At 38.6% G+C, this 17,743-nt stretch overlaps 1 protein-coding gene and 2 long non-coding RNA genes across 4 annotated transcripts; 1 reads left to right on the top strand and 2 right to left on the bottom strand.

Moving 5' to 3' along the window:
- Positions 1-1,150: 1,150 nt before the first annotated feature.
- On the bottom strand, positions 1,151-6,175 carry LOC110006871 (uncharacterized). The gene is made up of 3 exons (XR_002280210.2): positions 5,947-6,175; positions 3,120-3,741; positions 1,151-1,311 (listed from the first exon to the last, which is right to left on the bottom strand). It is a non-coding gene; the product is annotated as an uncharacterized LOC110006871 (long non-coding RNA).
- Positions 6,176-6,679: 504 nt separating this feature from the next.
- On the top strand, positions 6,680-8,512 carry LOC18429722 (cytochrome P450 CYP94D108). The gene is made up of 2 exons (XM_088850555.1): positions 6,680-7,696; positions 7,763-8,512. The coding sequence occupies exons 1-2, from the start codon at positions 6,680-6,682 to the stop codon at positions 8,510-8,512; spliced, it is 1,767 nt and encodes a 588-aa protein (XP_088706681.1).
- A 3,544-nt stretch (positions 8,513-12,056) lies between these two features.
- LOC148780130 (uncharacterized) lies at positions 12,057-14,946 on the bottom strand. 2 transcript variants are annotated; one of them, XR_016042474.1, is made up of 3 exons: positions 14,369-14,514; positions 12,707-13,261; positions 12,057-12,409 (listed from the first exon to the last, which is right to left on the bottom strand). It is a non-coding gene; the product is annotated as an uncharacterized LOC148780130 (long non-coding RNA). The 2 variants fall into 2 exon arrangements; XR_016042475.1 differs by having other exon boundaries at positions 12,621-14,946.
- Positions 14,947-17,743: the final 2,797 nt, after the last annotated feature.

The following is a 17,743-nucleotide window of genomic DNA, read 5'->3' on the forward strand; positions in this document are numbered from 1 at the left end:
TTTCAAGTTTTGGAAAAAGTGCATCTTGTAATGCATTTTTGGACCGTCAATTTTCAAGTTTTCAAGATTTTCAAGTTTTAATAGATCTGCTCGATCTGCACTATTTTTTAAGCTTTAAATTTATAATTGAAGATAAAAATATAGGTTTTAAGGCTATCACAAATATTTTAACTATTGAAACCACTTTTCTTGACACTATTTGAAGGGCCGATTTACTTTGTTTCTTTAGAGCCTCGGCTCTATACAAACCACACCTATATATATATATATATATATATATATATATATATATATATATATATATATATATATATATATATGTATCTCAAAAATCCAACAGAAAATGTTGTTTTAATATTGAAAGACCCTCTAATTGATCATCTCGACATCGAGATGTATGTATGTATAAAAAAAAATATTTTGAGTCCTAAAAATAGTGCATCTTACAACACATTATCTAGATCGTCCATTTTCAAGATTTTCATATGTTTATAGATCTACATGATTTTTACCATTTTTTGGATTTCAAAATTTTATAATTAGTTATGAAAATAAATTTTTAGATAATCATAAGAATGTTTCTTCCACCTCTCAACCTTCTCCACTCCTCCATGCCCCAAAAAGGTTGGGGGTGCCATTCTCCTAAACCTCTCCATGAGGCTACTGTCATTCTGCTCTGGTGTAGGGGTAAACTGGGTTGGCATCTATTCCTTCATCATTTGGGTCGAGCCCCCAGAGTTTCGAGTGCCTCAGTAGTTTCATTATTAAAACTCGTGTTGTGGGTATGAGCTCTCGGCATCTTTTAACCTAATCACAAGAACACCTAGTCACTTGTCTACCCCAAAACTAATCTAAGGACTCTCCTAAACTCCCTAGGCCAATAATCCTATCCTGACAGCTCTAATAGCATATCTGTCACGGTCGTGCCCTCGACCACCGTACCTTACGCGATGAGGGGTGATCGAGCGTGGGTTCGTAATCCAATGTAACATTTGTTACTCAAGTAGGAGTGACAGAATGCCTTTAATTTCGGTAATCGAGCAAACCATGGAAATAACTACATACAATATTTAAAAAAAAATTAACTTGGCAAATCCACTAATCCAAAAGATATTACATAATATTCTTTTTTCCAAAATTTCTACAATAAAGTTCGAGGCCCCAAGGCCCGTGATTTCAGAGTTTACATGAAACAATTACAAATAGGGCTAAGAGCCCAACTACATACAGGCACTAACTCCTTCTCCAAATAGCTGGGCAGAATCCCCAACTGCAACCTGAGTTCCTGACTCTGGACCTGCTGCTCTCAGTCTACAAGGAGGAAAAAATAGTTGAATGAGCTCGAAAGCCCAGTAAGCAGTTCTAGAGTTATGCATCTATAGTAATTCTATCCATGTGTAATAATAGTTCAATCCATCAATATAAAGTCAGAGTTTAGCATATATGAATATCAGGTCAAGACAACGACTATGAAGATTTCATTTAAACAACAGTTATCACAAAATCAATGCGATCATGAGCATTCAACCAATGAAATCATTAACATTTAATCAGTGCAATCCTAAACATTCCTTATTCAGAAATTCAATCATTACCCACTCACTCCCTAAATCACCTACTCCCACAGTAGAGGCCCTATCCATCAAGCTAAACCAATCTCATTGCTTAAGACATCTACCATCATACAGGAGGGAGGGTAATGACAAGTGTAGTAATCCACTTCGTAATAGTCTCAACACACGCACACGGTCCTTAACGTGCATTGGAGGTTCGATAGGCCCTTACCTTGCAAGGCACCAATCGTATATTTCATCTCATTTCATTTCATTTCGTGAATCTAGGGTGCGACCCTCTATCCTCTCCCTTAACCCGTTCCTATCATTATGCAGGTTAGGGGATATGCCGGCGTCACTTTCCTTATTACCGATGAGTGTCCCATCGTGTAGCAGACGATATCATAATAGTATCTACTACCGGCGAGTGTCCCACCGTGTAGTGGCCAATATCCATATAAGTGGTGGCCATTCATCACAATATCATAACAGTATCCACTACCGGTGAGTGCTCCATCGTGTAGTGGTCAATATCAATATAAGCAGTGGCCATTCAACATATTCGAGTATTCAATTCATTTGTATCAGTCAATGCCTCATATAGATGAATCATATTTCATCATAACATCATAGTATTTAGCAAAAGATATATATTTCATAAGCTTTCACAGGGCATTTACACAAGTTTTCTCAGTAGCATTTTGGTATTCGTTATCAACTCATTTCATCGATGTTGCGCTCGTGGCCCCTTTTTCTCACAAAGTGCAGTTATACGACATCATTCACAAATCTTTATGGCATTCGCATGAAATTTATCATAAGACATTCACATTTATCATATATCAAGATAACTTAGGCCGCATGGTCATAAAATTGATGCAGTGACAGGTAACAGTGACATGCCCCTCTTTGCGAGAGCATAGCTCCCGAACTAGGGGGAGTTTCGAAATGCTTCAAACATGAAACTTTGAGCTAATACGCAGACCTTTAGAAAGATAGTGATTTGAAAGAATATGGGTGCCATTTGATGCGTCAATAACTTAGTACAAAGTGAGCATTAGTTGCTGGAAATTTTCCCTACAGCAGTGCGCAGTGACATATTCACGTATTTCAGGGCATAATTAAAATCCGTGGGAAATTTTAAAAACCTCAAAACATACAACTTTGAGTACATTCAAGACCTTTCTAATGGTGGCAATTTGAAGGTTTTTGGACACCGTTTGCTAGGTCAAAGGCACAGCCCAAAGAGGGTTACAGTTCTAGAAATTCGTATTCTCAAATTAACATGCTTTAGAAGAACACTTAAATGCTTCATGGCCAACGTACCCTTGGGGCATGGAACCTTGTTCGTGTTAACAAGTCTCGCAGTGAGCTATTCTATGACTTTTCATGAATAACAAGATCATTTATATGGTTAAATCAGTCATGGCACTTAGAAGCGTGATTCTAAAATTTCAATCACTTATCCACCCATTCGTACCTCACAGTTTTTCATTCTATCATTTTACCCCCTTTCAATATTTGATCTTTACAAAACCATGGATGCATAAAGTTAAACCCACTTACCTTGACTCCCATGGTGTCTTCGATCCTCACTCACGGGCTTCCTTAGCTCCACCAGTTGGATGTCTTTCGAGGGGCAGCAGTGAGCTTCAAGAGAGAGAGAGAGAGAGAGTTGGGAAATGGGGGAGACCGTGCTGCCCAAGGGAGGAAAAAGGCTTAAAAATGAGAGGGTGGTTAGAAAGCACTGTGGTTGACACAGTCACACTCGGCGCTGATGTGTACGAAGCGGCGCTGAGACGTACGATGCTGCTCTTTCTTGCTCTCATTTCATAGATGGCGCTGAGTTTCTTTACACAGCTGGCGCTATGTCTTCCTTACACAGCCGGCACTGCGTCTTCCTTACACAGCCGGCACTGCGTCTCCCTTACGTAGCCGGCGCTCTTCCTTACATAGTCGGCGCTGGGTCTTCCTTACAAAGCCGGCACTGCGTCTCCCTTACACAGTCGGCGCTGCGTCTCCCTTACACAACCGACGCTGCGTCCTCCTTACATAGTCGGCGCTGCATCTTCCTTACACAATCGGCGTTGTGTCTTCCTTACACAGCCGGTGTTGTATCTTAAACACACGCGGCGATGCTCCAAACCGCACTAGGCCTCTATCTCACTCTCCATCGCCGTGCATGTCACTGGAATCGGAGAAAATTTTGGTCCTTACATTTGTATTGAAAAAAATTAGACCACTAGTTGAACCCCTTTTGATTAAATCAACCACTAGTTGAACCCCTGTTGATTAAACCAACCCCTTCACCGTTTACAGTAAGGGTGGCAAAGAATTAAAAATTTCCATATCGTTTTAGATTCATAATAAATATGGAGTATTTGGGAATTTGTTTTCATGAATGTACATTCAAGAGAAATTACAACATCAACTATTAAATTATTAAAAATATATATAAAAATTTTAAAAAAATGAAAATTGTATTTATAATTTTTTATTTTTTTATAATTTTGACAAAAATTGGAAAGTGTTTTTGACAAACTTATTTTGATATTTCTCCTTCATTTTGGATTATTTCTAAAATACCCCCACCACTAATTGATTTTTTCACAACCCTTTTTCCCTATTTTTTTGACATAAAAAATAGGCTTCGTTATTACATGTATGCCCGTTTTTTACATTTTATAACACAGTTTTTTAAAAAATACCACTTTACCATTTTTCGGATGTTGAACATCCGAATTGGTGGGAATTTCGGATATTCATCATCCGAAAATAGGCCTAAAGTTAAACGTTAAATTTACTATTTTCGAATGTTAAACATCTGAAATTAAAGAATTTTTGTATGTTCAACATCCGAAAATACCCCAATAATTTAACATTAAGTATAACATTTTCGGATGTTGAACATCCAAATTTAAGAGATTTTTGGATGTTCAACATCCAAAAACAGAGAAGACGAATGTTTATTTAACTATCAGGGTATTTTTAGATGTTGAACATCCGAAAATGTTTTAAATTTGGATGTTCAACATTCGAAAATGTTATACTTAACGTTCAAAAATCGGGGCATTTCCAGATGTTGATCACTTTGCTTTATCCAATGTTTGAAAATGGGGCTCAGGAGAAGGAACTCACCCCCTTGCAATTCAGCAAAATCTTAATCAACTCGTCAAAGTCTATGCTGAGTAATCCAATGAGCCAAATAAACACAAAAAAGAAAAGGACTCAAATTTTAGTACAAACTGTTTGAATAATCAGTTTGTAACTGAGCTCTACTTTTTTTGTAACTAAGCTCTGATCTATTGGGCTGTTAGGAAAAATCTGCAACTCAGCAAAATCTTAATCAACTCATCAAAGTCTATGCTGAGTAATCCAATGAGCCAAATAAACACAAAAAAAAAGGACTCAAAGTTTAGTACAAACTGTTTGAATAATCAGTTTGTAAGTGAGCTCTATTTTTTTTGTAACTGAGCTCTGATCTATTGGGCTGTTAGGAAAAATCTGTAAAATCGTCAAATAAACACAAAAGAAGGACTCGGATTTTATTACAAGCTGTTTGAATAATTAGTTTGTAACTGAGCTCTATTTTTTTTGTAACTGAGCTCTAATCTATTGGGCTATTAAAAAAAATATGTAAAATAGCCAAATAAACACAAAAAAATGACTCATATTTTATTACAAACTGTTTGAATCATCAGTTTGTAACTGAGCTCTATGTTTTTTTTGTAACTGAGCTCTGATCTATTGGGCTGTTGCAAAAAATCTGTAATATCACCAAATAAACGCACAAAAAAAAAGGTCTCAGATTTTATTACAAACTGTTTGAATAATCAATTTGTAACTGTGCTTTATTTTTTTTGCAACTGAGCTCTGATCTATTGGGCTATTACGAAAAATCTATAAAATTGCCAAATAAATACAAAAAAAAAAAAAAAGAACTCAGATTTTATTACAAACTGTTTGAATAATCAGTTTGTAACTGAGCTATATTTTTGTTGTAATTGAGCTCTGATCTATAGGGCTGTTGCAAAAAAATTATAAAATCATAAATAAAAGGTATGTTATTCACTCTGATTTTATTAAATAAAACACATCAATACTATTTGTTGTGGTTAGGGCAGTCGAGGGCAAATACCTCGAGAAAGATGAAGAACACAGATCAAAGCTCAATAGGAAGGATCAGAGATAGAGAGAGAGAGATGAAGAAAATCAGAGTCAATAGCATACCTCAAGATCAATAACAGAGAGAGAATAAGAGCTCTTTGCTTCAAGAGCTCAAGAACAAACATAGGGATCAATGACACTGAGAGAATAAGAGTTATTTGCTTCAAAAGCTTAAGAACAAACACAGAGATCAATAACACAGAGAGAATAAGAGTCAATAGTATACCTCAATATCAATAGCAAGGATCAGAGGTCAAGAAAGCTGAGTAAACCCTAGCAAGGGCTACTTGTGAAGAAAGGAGTCCGTCTGAGATAGTGGAGTGCTATGAAGAAAGGGGTGGCTCAACGGCTGAACACAAAGAACAAAAGAGAGTGGTTGTGCGACGAAGAGAGGGGTGCCCAGCAGCTGAAGATGGGAACAAAGAGAAGAAAAGAAGAAGAACTAGGGTTCGGGGGTGAAGTTCTAAAACGAAGTTCCAATTTTAAGTTCCGACCTTTTGGTCAGAACTGATTTTACACGCGAGATAAGAAGATGAACAGTACCGTGAAGTTTCCAGTTGAACTTCTATTTTTTATCAAACACGAAACATGAACCATATTAATAAGTTCCCACTTTCAGAAAAACACTTCATGTTATCAAGCACGCCCCTGTGACTATAGAGGGTAAGTATTCATTTATTGAAATTAATGAGTATTAAAATGCCTATATGTTTAGAAAACACCATTTCCTTAAATACTAAGTGATAACAAAAATAGGGTAGATGACTCTAGATGATAAGGTAGTATTAATATTTCTTCTTAAATAGTAACAAGCGTAGTTTATGAGTGAGTATGAGTCTAGAGGATAAGTATCCATTTATTGAAACTAATAAGCATTAAAATACCTATAGTCTTAGAGAGAGAAAGGAGGAGGTTTACGGCCATTAATACGGGGGAAATCCTTGCAGTCGGCCATCAGAATGGCCCTCCTCTTAGTCTTCTACTCCCTCTTCTTCCTCTCCTTTCTCCTCGTAATCCGCCTCTTTTACCATAATGCCCTTGGCCCCAACCCCAAAGTATCATACTCAGGGCCTAAAGCTTATCCCATTGTCGGCAGCCTCATCGAGTTCATGCTTAATCGCCACCGGTTTCTGGAATGGACGACCGAGCTCCTCTCCCGGAGCCCCACTCAGACGGTCACACACTGGCGACTAGGCCGTGTCCCGGATGTCGTGACTGCTAATCCTCTGAACGTAGAGCACATGTTGAAAAACAATTTCGAGAATTACCCTAAAGGTCCTAGGTTCATCTCCTTTCTGCATGATTTTCTCGGCGATGGCATCTTCAACGCCGATGGCGACACATGGAAGATCCAACGCAAGACGGCGAGCTTTCAGTTCAGCACGAAGTCGCTGAGGACCTTCATGCTCAGCGTGGTGCAGAGCGAGATTAACCAGAGGTTGATCCCTCTACTCGAATTCGTGAGTTCGAGTCAGAAATTGATCGATTTGCAGGACGTTTTGGAGAGATTCGCATTCGATAATGTCTGCAAAGTGGCTTTCGGCAGCGATCCGGCATGCTTGGAGTTCTTTCCGATGAATTCTGGCAAAAATTCAGAAAATTCCGGCCAAGAATCTTCATTTTCCGACAAGGAATACAGAACTTTCAGTGAGAAATCAACAATTGCTGGCAAAACTACAGGCCAAAGTTCAGTTAAATCCGTCGAAAAATATGAAGTTTCCGGTGAATGTTTAGTGAATTCCGGCGGGTTTGATGATGCTTCCCGTGAAAAAGAGACGCTAAAGATGGGGGAAAATGCCTTCTTAGCTGCTTTTGAGGAGGCAACGGTTCTTTCCGCATGGAGGTTCCTCGGCATTGTACCCCACTTCTGGAAAGTTCTGAAATTCTGCCACGTGGCATCAGAGAAGAAGATCAGCGATTGCGTACGTGTCGTCCACGTCTATGCCAACGGGATTGTCCGGGCCCGCTGTGCCGGGATGGAATCCAACGATCAGGACCTCATGTCACCCTCAGCCGCCGATCAAATGCTTGGATCCTCTGACAAGCAGATGAACGAAATGAATGGTCAGGATCTGATATCGCGCTTTATGGCCGATCAACGGTTTGGATCTTCCGACGAGCTCCTCCGCGACGTGGTCATAAGCTTCATCTTGGCGGGGCGCGACACCACATCATCGGCGCTGTCGAGGTTCTTTTGGCTGCTGACGTGCCACCCCGAAGTCGAAAAGAACATCCTGGCCGAGATCCAAAACATTCGCGAAACGTACGGCCACGGCCAAAATTTCGGCTACGAAGAACTGAAGGACATGCATTACCTACATGCCTCGCTCACAGAGTCGATGCGGCTCTATCCACCGGTTCCAATGGACTCGAAGCACTGCTTAAAAGACGACGTTTTACCCGATGGAACTTTCGTTGGAAAAGGTTGGTTTATAACGTACAGTGCGTATGCCATGGGCCGGATGGAGACGATCTGGGGCCGAGATTTTGCCGAATTCCGGCCCGACAGATGGCTCCAAAAGGGGGTTTTTTCGCCGGTGAGTAGTTTCAAATATCCGATATTCCATGCTGGGCCCAGGCTCTGCCTGGGCAAAGATATGGCATACATTCAGATGAAGAGCATAGCAGCGTGCATAATAGAGAGATACGAGATTAAAATACCCGAGAGACAAAAAGACCATCCCTATACACTATCTCTTACACTTCGTATGCGGGGGGGCTTGCCAATATCTCTTAGAGAAAGACAAGAGAGTATAGCGTACGGTGACATGATCGACGGCTCAGATTCGTAGATGTGAGCACTGTATACACTCTCCAGGTACACCTATACTCTCATGTCACCTTGAGAGTGTATGCTTTTTGTATCCGGAAAGGTTTCTATACTTCTCTACTTGACCCATCCAGCCGATCAATTTATATCAAATAAGACGTTTACCATTTGATGGCACCTTCTATTCTTAAAATTATATGAATATGAAATTTATATGTGTCCCCATCTCAATGGGGTGCATAAAATATATATTTTTTATGGAATAAAAATAATCAAAATACCTCGAAAAAGTTTAGGGGTATTATGGTCGTTTTATTTATTATGAATATTGCTTTTATATTTTCGGCATATGCAAGTTTAAGAGAGGAGTGGATGCCCAAATTTTGGTCTAAAAATGTTTTATAAAAAAAAATTAAAATAAAACAGTGTAGAGGAGTGCTATTACCCTACAATAGGGGAAGTATAGAAAGCTTGCCTTGCCCATTTTTCTTTTGAGATTTTATATGGTGCTCGTGTTTGCATAGTGCTGGGTAGTTGTGCCTCATTGAGTTGATGTAACATATCAAACTTCATATTCATATAATTTGTAGAAAAAAACTAAAAATAAAATAATTTGGGGCATCGGATCTAAATCAAACTGTTAGTAGCTTGATCTAAATTGTATGGCTAGATGGGAAGAAGCATATATCTTCTATGCAGTAGATCTTTTTTTTTTAATAGTTATCTTCTATGCAGTAAATCAAACAGTTAGTGGCTCACTTGATCTAAATTGGATGGGTAGATAGGGAGAGGCATATAAGTAGAGGACGCCTCATAAGGAGCTCCTCTTTTTCCAAATTTCAGCAAATTTGCGCACACTGTTAAATTTAGAGAAAATGCAGAGCTCAAGAACAGTCTAGAGAGAGAAACTATCTTGATCAATTCTCATTAACAATGAATGAAACCTTAAAAGGGCAAATACATATTTAGTGTAGACCACATTACCCCTACACAAATATACCATGACAATAAAGAACAACTGAAAATTATACATTTTATTTTTTTATACACATTATTAGCCTCCTTCAAGCTAATGCGGACATTAGGAAAGCATTAGCTTATATACTAGAAAATCATGACGGCTCCGAGTGACACATTTGGTGAAAATATGAGCCGTTTGCACAGTAGAAGAAACATAAGGGAGAGATAATGTACCATCAAGATAACGGTCACAAACATAATGACAATCTACGTAAATATGCTTTGTTTGCTCATGAAAAATTGGATTAGATGCAATCTTAATTGCATTTTGATTATCTACATATAAACGTGTGGGATTTAAAATAGAGATATCAAACTCATTAAGAAGAGCACAAACCCAAACAATCTCACTAGTAACAAAGGACATAGTACGATACTCATCTTTAATGCTTCACTTGGAAACAGTGTCATGTTTTTTGCTCTTCCATGAAATTAATGATGACCCAAGAAACACACAATATCTTGTAGTAGAACGGCAAGTATCTGAATATCCTGCCCAATCTACATCTGCATATGCACTAAGATCTAAAGAGGACGTGGAGTCAAAGAATAATCCACGAATAGAAGTACCTCGAACATAACATAAAATTAGATGAACTGCTGATAGATGTAGTTGTCGAGGATCTGAAACAAATTGGCTCATAACATGGACAACATATGCAATATCTGGACGAGTCATAATAAGATCGATGAGGAAGCCAACGAGTTTGCGATACATTGTAGGCTCAAAAAGAGGATCTCCAACATGTGCAGAACGTTTAATATTGAGTTCCATGGGTGTATCAACAACCTTCGCATCATTCAAGCGGGGCACTAGAAACAAGATCAAGTGCATACTTTTGTTGATGGATATAAATACCATGTTTAGAGTGAGAGATCTCAAGGCCAAGAAAATAAGATACTTCCTCAAGGTCCTTTATTTGAAATTCTTCTTGCAAGTGTAGCTTCACATCCTTGATGGAATTGAAATCATTGCCAGAGATAAGAATATCTTCAATATATAATAAAATAATACAAAGTTCATGCTTTGTGGTACGAATAACATGGAGTCATCATGTTTACTTTGCGTCAAGCAAGTTACAAGAATGACAACCCAAAAACGCTCAAACCACATACGGGGAGCTTGTTTGAGAGTGTAAATTGCTTTACGAGATCAACAGACCAATGACTTATCTTAAGAAACAAACCCAGGTGGTTGACGCATATAAACTTCCTCTTGAAGTTCGCCATTAAGGAATGTATTTTTGATAGCCATCTGCCATATAGGCCATTCACGAATAGATGCAAGTGCAATAAAAGTACGAATAGTTGTCATCTTAACAATTGAAGAAAAAGTTTCTTTATAATCGATGCTATGCTCCTGGGCATAACCCTGAGCAACTAATCGAGCCTTGTGCCTATCAAGAGTGCCATCAGCTCATAACTTGACTTTATAAAATCATTTACTACCATTGGCATGGTTTTCTAGAGGCAATGGGATAAAATCCCAAGCATGATTTGCTTCTAAAGTTGCAATTTCCTTATTCATAGCTATACGCTAGCATTGGAGGATAGATGCCTGAGAATAAGAAGATGGCTCATAAAACAAGGGATTAGTAATGGTTGCAGGAGAACAAGTATGGTATGGGTTAACGATCAAGTGGAACAGGCTTTCGAAGTGACCGTCGAAGGTGAACAAGGCCAGTAGAAGGATCAACAACTGGAGGTGATGCATGATTAACACTTGACAAAGACAGCTTATCAGAGTTAGTTACTGAATGTGGTAATCCCTAAGTTTCATAATAATGAGAAGGAGGAATATTGAAACTAGGAAAAAATGAAAACTCAAGTCCATGTGTGGTTGAATTAGGATGTGGACAATGTTGGTGGAAAGGTATGTGCTCGAAAAATGTAACATGTCAAGATATTCTAATACGATTAATAGAATGATCAAAACAACAATATCCTTATTGATTTGTTGGATAACCTACAAACATGCATTTGATAGACTTAGGTGAGAGTTTATCACGAGTAGAAGATGGTAAAAATACAAAGTATGTGCACTCAAACACACGTAAATGTCAGTAATCGGGGGGGTTTTAAAAAATCTTTTGAAATTGTGACACATTTTGTAAAATCAGTGTAGGAAGAAGATTAACAAGATAGACAGGATTAGGCATCGCTTCAGCTCAAATGTTTGTTAGGAAATGATAGCTAATAAGAAGCGAATGAGTGGTTTTAAGAATATGGCGATATTTTCTTTCAGCAACTCTATTCTGTTCCGGGGTATAAGGACATGAACGTTGATGAATAATGTCATTTGTACGAAGATATGCTTGAAATTCATTAGATAGATACTCCCCCCCAGAATCAAACCTAAAAACTTTAATGTTTTGTCAAATTGATTTTTTATCATATTATGGAAGTATTTAAAAACACTAAACATACTTGACTTGTGTTTAAGAAAATAAATCCAAGTATATTTAGAAAAATCATCAATAAATATAGCATAATAAGAAAATCCATTTATTGAAGGAATATGAGCAGGGCCCCAAACATCAGTGTGCACTAAAGAGAAATGATGGATACTTTTATTATTGCTATGAGGAAAAGGTTGAGCCAAGTGTTTTGCCAACTTGCAACTCTTACAAACAATATTCTTATCAAATTTTCTTTGAGAGAAACCAGTAGGTAAAAGTCCAGAATTTAAAAGAGAAAGCATTTTCTGAGAATGTGGATGTCTTAACCTACAATGTCAAACATACCAAAGAAAATTTGATTGCCTTATTTCATGAGGAGAGGGGGAAAGATGACAAACTGGCAGAGCTTGTGAAAGATGTGAATGAGCTTCACTGAAACTAACTGTGAAAAGCCGACCCTACTTAGTGCCTCTCCCAATCACTTTCCTTGTTACTAGATCCTACACCACACAACCTTTATTAGAAAAAGAAACAAGGCACTTGTTATCAACTAACTGACCAATAAATATTAAATTCAAAGTAAGGTTGGAAATATGATGAACATCTTTCAATGCTAAGAAGTTATCAGATGAACCAAGGACACCGGTATTACCAGAGTGGTAGAGACTCATTAGCAGTAAACTAAATCATGTTTTCATAATGGGGTTTTACCGAGGATAAATGCAAAAGTTGTCCTGTCAAATGATTTGATGCCCCTGAGTCTATCATCCAAGTGTTTGATAAAGGATTTGAGTTACCTGAAAAATCCATGGCAGCCAAAACCTGAGCAAGTTGTTAGAGTATAGTTGAGTCAATAGAGTGAAGATCTGGCATGGATATAGGGGTAATAGATGTGGAGGCAAAATGAAAGTGCTGGGGGAACTAGGAATGGAGGCGATTGTAGCTCATTGAGTCTGGCTATGTACATGAGGCTTCCCACATGCTTGAGGGCATTTTCGATAATCATTTATGACATGCCCGAGCTTCTTACAATAATTGCAAAAAATGCGCTTCTTGTACCGATTGGCAGGGTGGCCTCTTTGTTGAAAATTAAACGTGGCTAAGGCCACATCAATGACATCTTGTGATGTAGATTTGCAAACCCCAAGTGAGCTTAAGCGAGTTTTTCCAACAAGGAGATCTGAGAGACAATCATTTAATGGTAGAGTGGGAGTACGCTGAAGGATTGATGCTCTCATGCTTTCAAACTTCGATCCCCATAAGAAAGTGAAATAAACGAGATCAATTTTGTGCTTTAATAACAGCTCCAGTGGATGGCTATGTCTCCATTGAGTCCATCTCATTCCATGTACCTGAAAGAGTATTAAAATAATCTTGATTTGATGAGTCCCCTTATTGTGTCTTCATGCTCTCCTATTCAAAGGTATACAAATGGCCAGCATTGACTTGAGAATAAATCTTCTATAAATAATCCCACATTGCTTTGGCACGACATTAATACGTGAGGTTGCGCCTAATTTTGGGCTCAACTGAGATCATAATCCATGTCACAATAGAGTTATCTATAGCAAACCAATCACGACGCTCATTCTCATCTTCAGGCTGGAGAACATAACCATCAATATAGCCCCATAACTTCCGTCCCATGATAAAACGTCTCATTTGGAAAGACTACAAGCAATAGTTCTTCCCATCAAGATGCATAAAAATAGTAGCACTCTCGGTATGATTCTTTGATTCCATGATAATAAGAGGTATGACTTACACGAAGTACACACGAATGCAAGAGTATAGAAGAACTCAAAAGTAAAGCAAAGCTACTAGAACACCAAAACAACTTCAACTCGATAGGATAAATATCGGCCAAGATTTTCTTCTTTTTTTTCTTTTGTTTTTTTTTTAGCAATCAGTTTCTCCGAGCTTTGAAAAGTGGATTGAAACCAATATTTTTAGTGATCCGATAGCTCTTTAAAAGTAGATGATATATATCAAAAGACAAATTTGAGGGCCAAAAAGTGAGAGAACAATCTCGTACTTTCTCTCTCTATGAGACCATCAGGTATGAACCTATTTGCAGCAAAAGGAACAAATCACAAATGGTGGAGCATTAGAGAGAGAGAGAGCTTGCATGAGTTTGACACTTTTGGGAGAGGAGACAAAATAGAGACAGGAGAATTTGAAGTCAAAGGCTTTTGAAGGATGAGAATGGGTAACAAAAACTCACTCATACGCAACTATTTGAAACGAAGTTTGCAATGAGAGGGCTGCACATTAGCAATGAAGAGTTTCAAAGAGTTTCAACTGCTATGCAACGAACGGTTTCAAAGAGTTGCAAATATGCAGATGCACCGAAAGAGTTGCAAATTTACAACGAAAATTTTGCATATGAAAATTTAAGAGATCAATTATAGCTCTAATCATGGATGATTAGGCAAAGTAAATGGAAATCGATTACTGACCTTCACAAGAAAAGCAATTTGTGAGTAGCAACAGAGAAGAGATGATCGGATCTTTGTCGCTCTGATACCATGTTAGATTTAGAGAAGATGCAGAGCTCAAGAACAGTATAGAGAGAGAAACTATATTGATCAATTCTCATTAACAAGGAATGAAACCCTAAAAGGGTTTATATACAAATACATATTTAGTGTAGACCACATTATCCCTACACAAATATACAATAACAATAAAAAACAACTGAAAATTATACATTTTATTTTTATATACGCATTATTACACACAAGTATGCGTTTCTTGAAGCCCTGTTCCCCTTCTTTTCATTCATCAATTCTTCTTTTTATTCATTACAATTGTTTTCCTTATACTTAAATATCACAACCCACAACTGAGCTCGGAATCCGATGAACTCCATAGTTTCATCAACAAATTGTGAGAAAATACACAAATTACAAACAAAAACATAATAGCGTTGGCTTAGCGACATGATGAACAGGACTTAAATATCCCAACCCACAACTGATCTCTGACTCTGATGCACTCATATTTTCATCATATCAGTGCAAGATACTAAATAAATTACGACAAAAAAAAACAAAAAAAAAAAAACGGATACATGCAAAAAGCCATTTTCTTAGACCATGCAGATTCATTCCACCCTGAACAAAGGGAAAAAAATAAAATATCAAAAAAGGGTTTATGACGAAGAGACCAAAATCTCTACCAGATTATAGAAAGAAAAAAAAACAAAGGAAAAAGTAAAAAATAATGAACTTCCATATTTAAATTAAGAAAAATTGTCTTATGTGGGCTGGACAGTATTTCTACAATATGTGGTCCAGAGGTATAAAGCATCCATCTTAAAGATGGATTTAAGTGTTTTCTAAAAATTAGGATCAAATTATGTTTAAAAAATTATACAGCGTCCATCTAAAAACAATTGTAACTAACGGTCCAAATGTTTTCTTAATATAATTATTACTTTTAGTTTTCTTTTTCTTTTTTTCATATTCATGATCTCCATATTGTTGATTATATATTCTCTAAAAATTAGGATCAAATTATATTTAAAAAGTATATTTATTATCAAACCCACATTTCTACAATATGCGGGCTTGCCGCATAGAAACTTGTCATTAAATTAAAATCTTTGACCAATTCAACTGTATGGATTTCTCATCGTCTATTTAATAGAATAATTAAAAAAGAGGGTTGTTCTTTTGTGGTCTTGGGTGTTTCTTGTTTATATTGCATGGTTGCATAACAAACAATTAAAAAAAAAAACCATGCAGCCCTTATCGTAGGTTCCTGGGGCTTCGCTTTTTTTTCCTTCTTCTTTCGTTTTAATAATACCCTCTAGAGGGAGAAATTAGTCATACCAACATAGTTCCTTTTATTGGCATAAAAGTTACCTTCAATTGATAATGATACAAACATCGTTTATATTTGCTTTGTTTTCCTGTTAAGTGCTGTATTCCCAACCATCTTGGAACTCCAGACCTTCCACACCACGGACCGAGACGTGTATTGTCGATTCTGGCACAACATAAAGCTCAACCCAAGCTCGGCTAAGTGCATCGTGGCTCTTCTTAAGGACACTCAACTTTGAAGGAACTGGATTCACCAATGTGGTCCAAATGGCCGCCTCCTGCGACAATAGTGCATACCTTCAAGCTTGTGTTCTACTCTTTCAATGGGTATGTACAAGTCTTTACAGTATAGCATATCTTCCATCTTTGGCTTCCAGATGATTCAATTATTTCCATTGAGCGATATCATCCTGCTCCCAGTATTGGAATCCATCTTAAATCACACGCACTAGCTATCCCATGTGCGTTACGGTTAGCTATCACTTGATCGTTTCGGTTAACTACGGTCCCGATCGTGAATTGCCGCCTGGTCGTCAACTACTGCCCGATCGTGAACTGTCCCCCGATTGTGAACTGCCCCCCGATCATTGTGCCCCTCGATTGTTATTACCGCCCGATGCGTTACGATTAGCTATCACTTGATCGTTTCGGTTAATTGCTGCCCCCAATCGTGAACTGCTGCCCGATCATCAACTGCCGCCCAATTGTGAACTGCCGCCCGATCGTGAACTACCGCCCGATTGTGAACTGCCGCTCGATCGTCAACTGCCACCCGATCGTTGTACCCCCCGATTGTTATTGCCGCCTGATCGCAAACTACCGCCCGATCACAAACTGCCGCCCGATCATGAACTGCCCCCTGATTATGAACAAGCCCCCAATCATGAACTACCCCCTAACCCAATCGTGAACTGCCCCCTGACCCGATCGTGAACTACCCCCCAATCGTTATTGCTGCCCGATTGTTATTGTTTCCCGATCGTTATTGCCGCCAGATCGTTATTGTTGTCCGATCGTTATTGCTGCCTGATGCGTTACGGTTAGCTATCACTTGATCGTTTCGGTAAACTGCCCTAACGATCATGAACTACCGCCCAATCGTCAACTACCGCCCGATCGTCAACTGCTACTCGATCATCAACTGCCACCCGATTGTGAATTGGCCCCGATCGTTATGCCCCCCAATCGTTATTGCAGCCCCATCATGACCTACCACCCAATCGTGAACTGCCGCCCGATCACAAACTGCCGCCCGATGATGAATTGCCGCCCGATCGTGAACTGCTGCACAATTCTGAACTGCACCCCCACCCCCCCCCCCCCCCCCCTCCCCCCTTGATCGTGAACTGCCCCCTGATCATATTGCGTTATCCGATCATTACAGCCGCCCAATTGTGAACTGCCTCCCGATCAATAACTGCTCCCCGATCGTTAACTGCCCCCCCATTATTGCCCCTTGATCGTTGTGCCTTTTGATCGTTAATGTTATCTGAGGGTTTTTGAATCTGCTAAGCGCAATTAATCAAAAGTCAAGTCGGGGCAGATCTCGGAGCTGTGAATAAGATTAAAGGAGCGGGATTTGTGTTCCTCCTTACTCGTCCTACGACCGCTAGGTTTGCTGTACTGAAAAACAGTGATAGGGATGACCTAGCGGCAAGGGAAACGCGCTCTGATACCACTTCTGGGGCTCGCCCACTTAGAGCCATCTCGCAAGCCCTCTCGCACGAATACGGATATGCACTCTGGAAACAGGATATAAGGAAAACAAAAATATGCCAAAGTCTATGTGTGTGTTTGAGTAGGAAAACAAGCAATAAAGCAAATAAAGAAATAAATCGTATTAATACTGAATTTACGTGGTTCATCTTTTCAGATTACGTCCACGGGACACCTAACATCGTCATCGTCATTCAAGCCTTATTCTAATTAGTTATGATCAGAAGCATGAATCCTATTTGAACTAGTTTGAGTGCCAGTTTTCCCTGTTTTTTTGCACCATTAGATTTG

Source organism: Amborella trichopoda, chromosome 10 (genome assembly GCF_054954075.1).
Source record: "Amborella trichopoda isolate Santa Cruz 75 chromosome 10, AtrichopodaSantaCruz75HAP2 v2.0, whole genome shotgun sequence".
Classification (NCBI taxonomy): domain Eukaryota; kingdom Viridiplantae; phylum Streptophyta; class Magnoliopsida; order Amborellales; family Amborellaceae; genus Amborella; species Amborella trichopoda.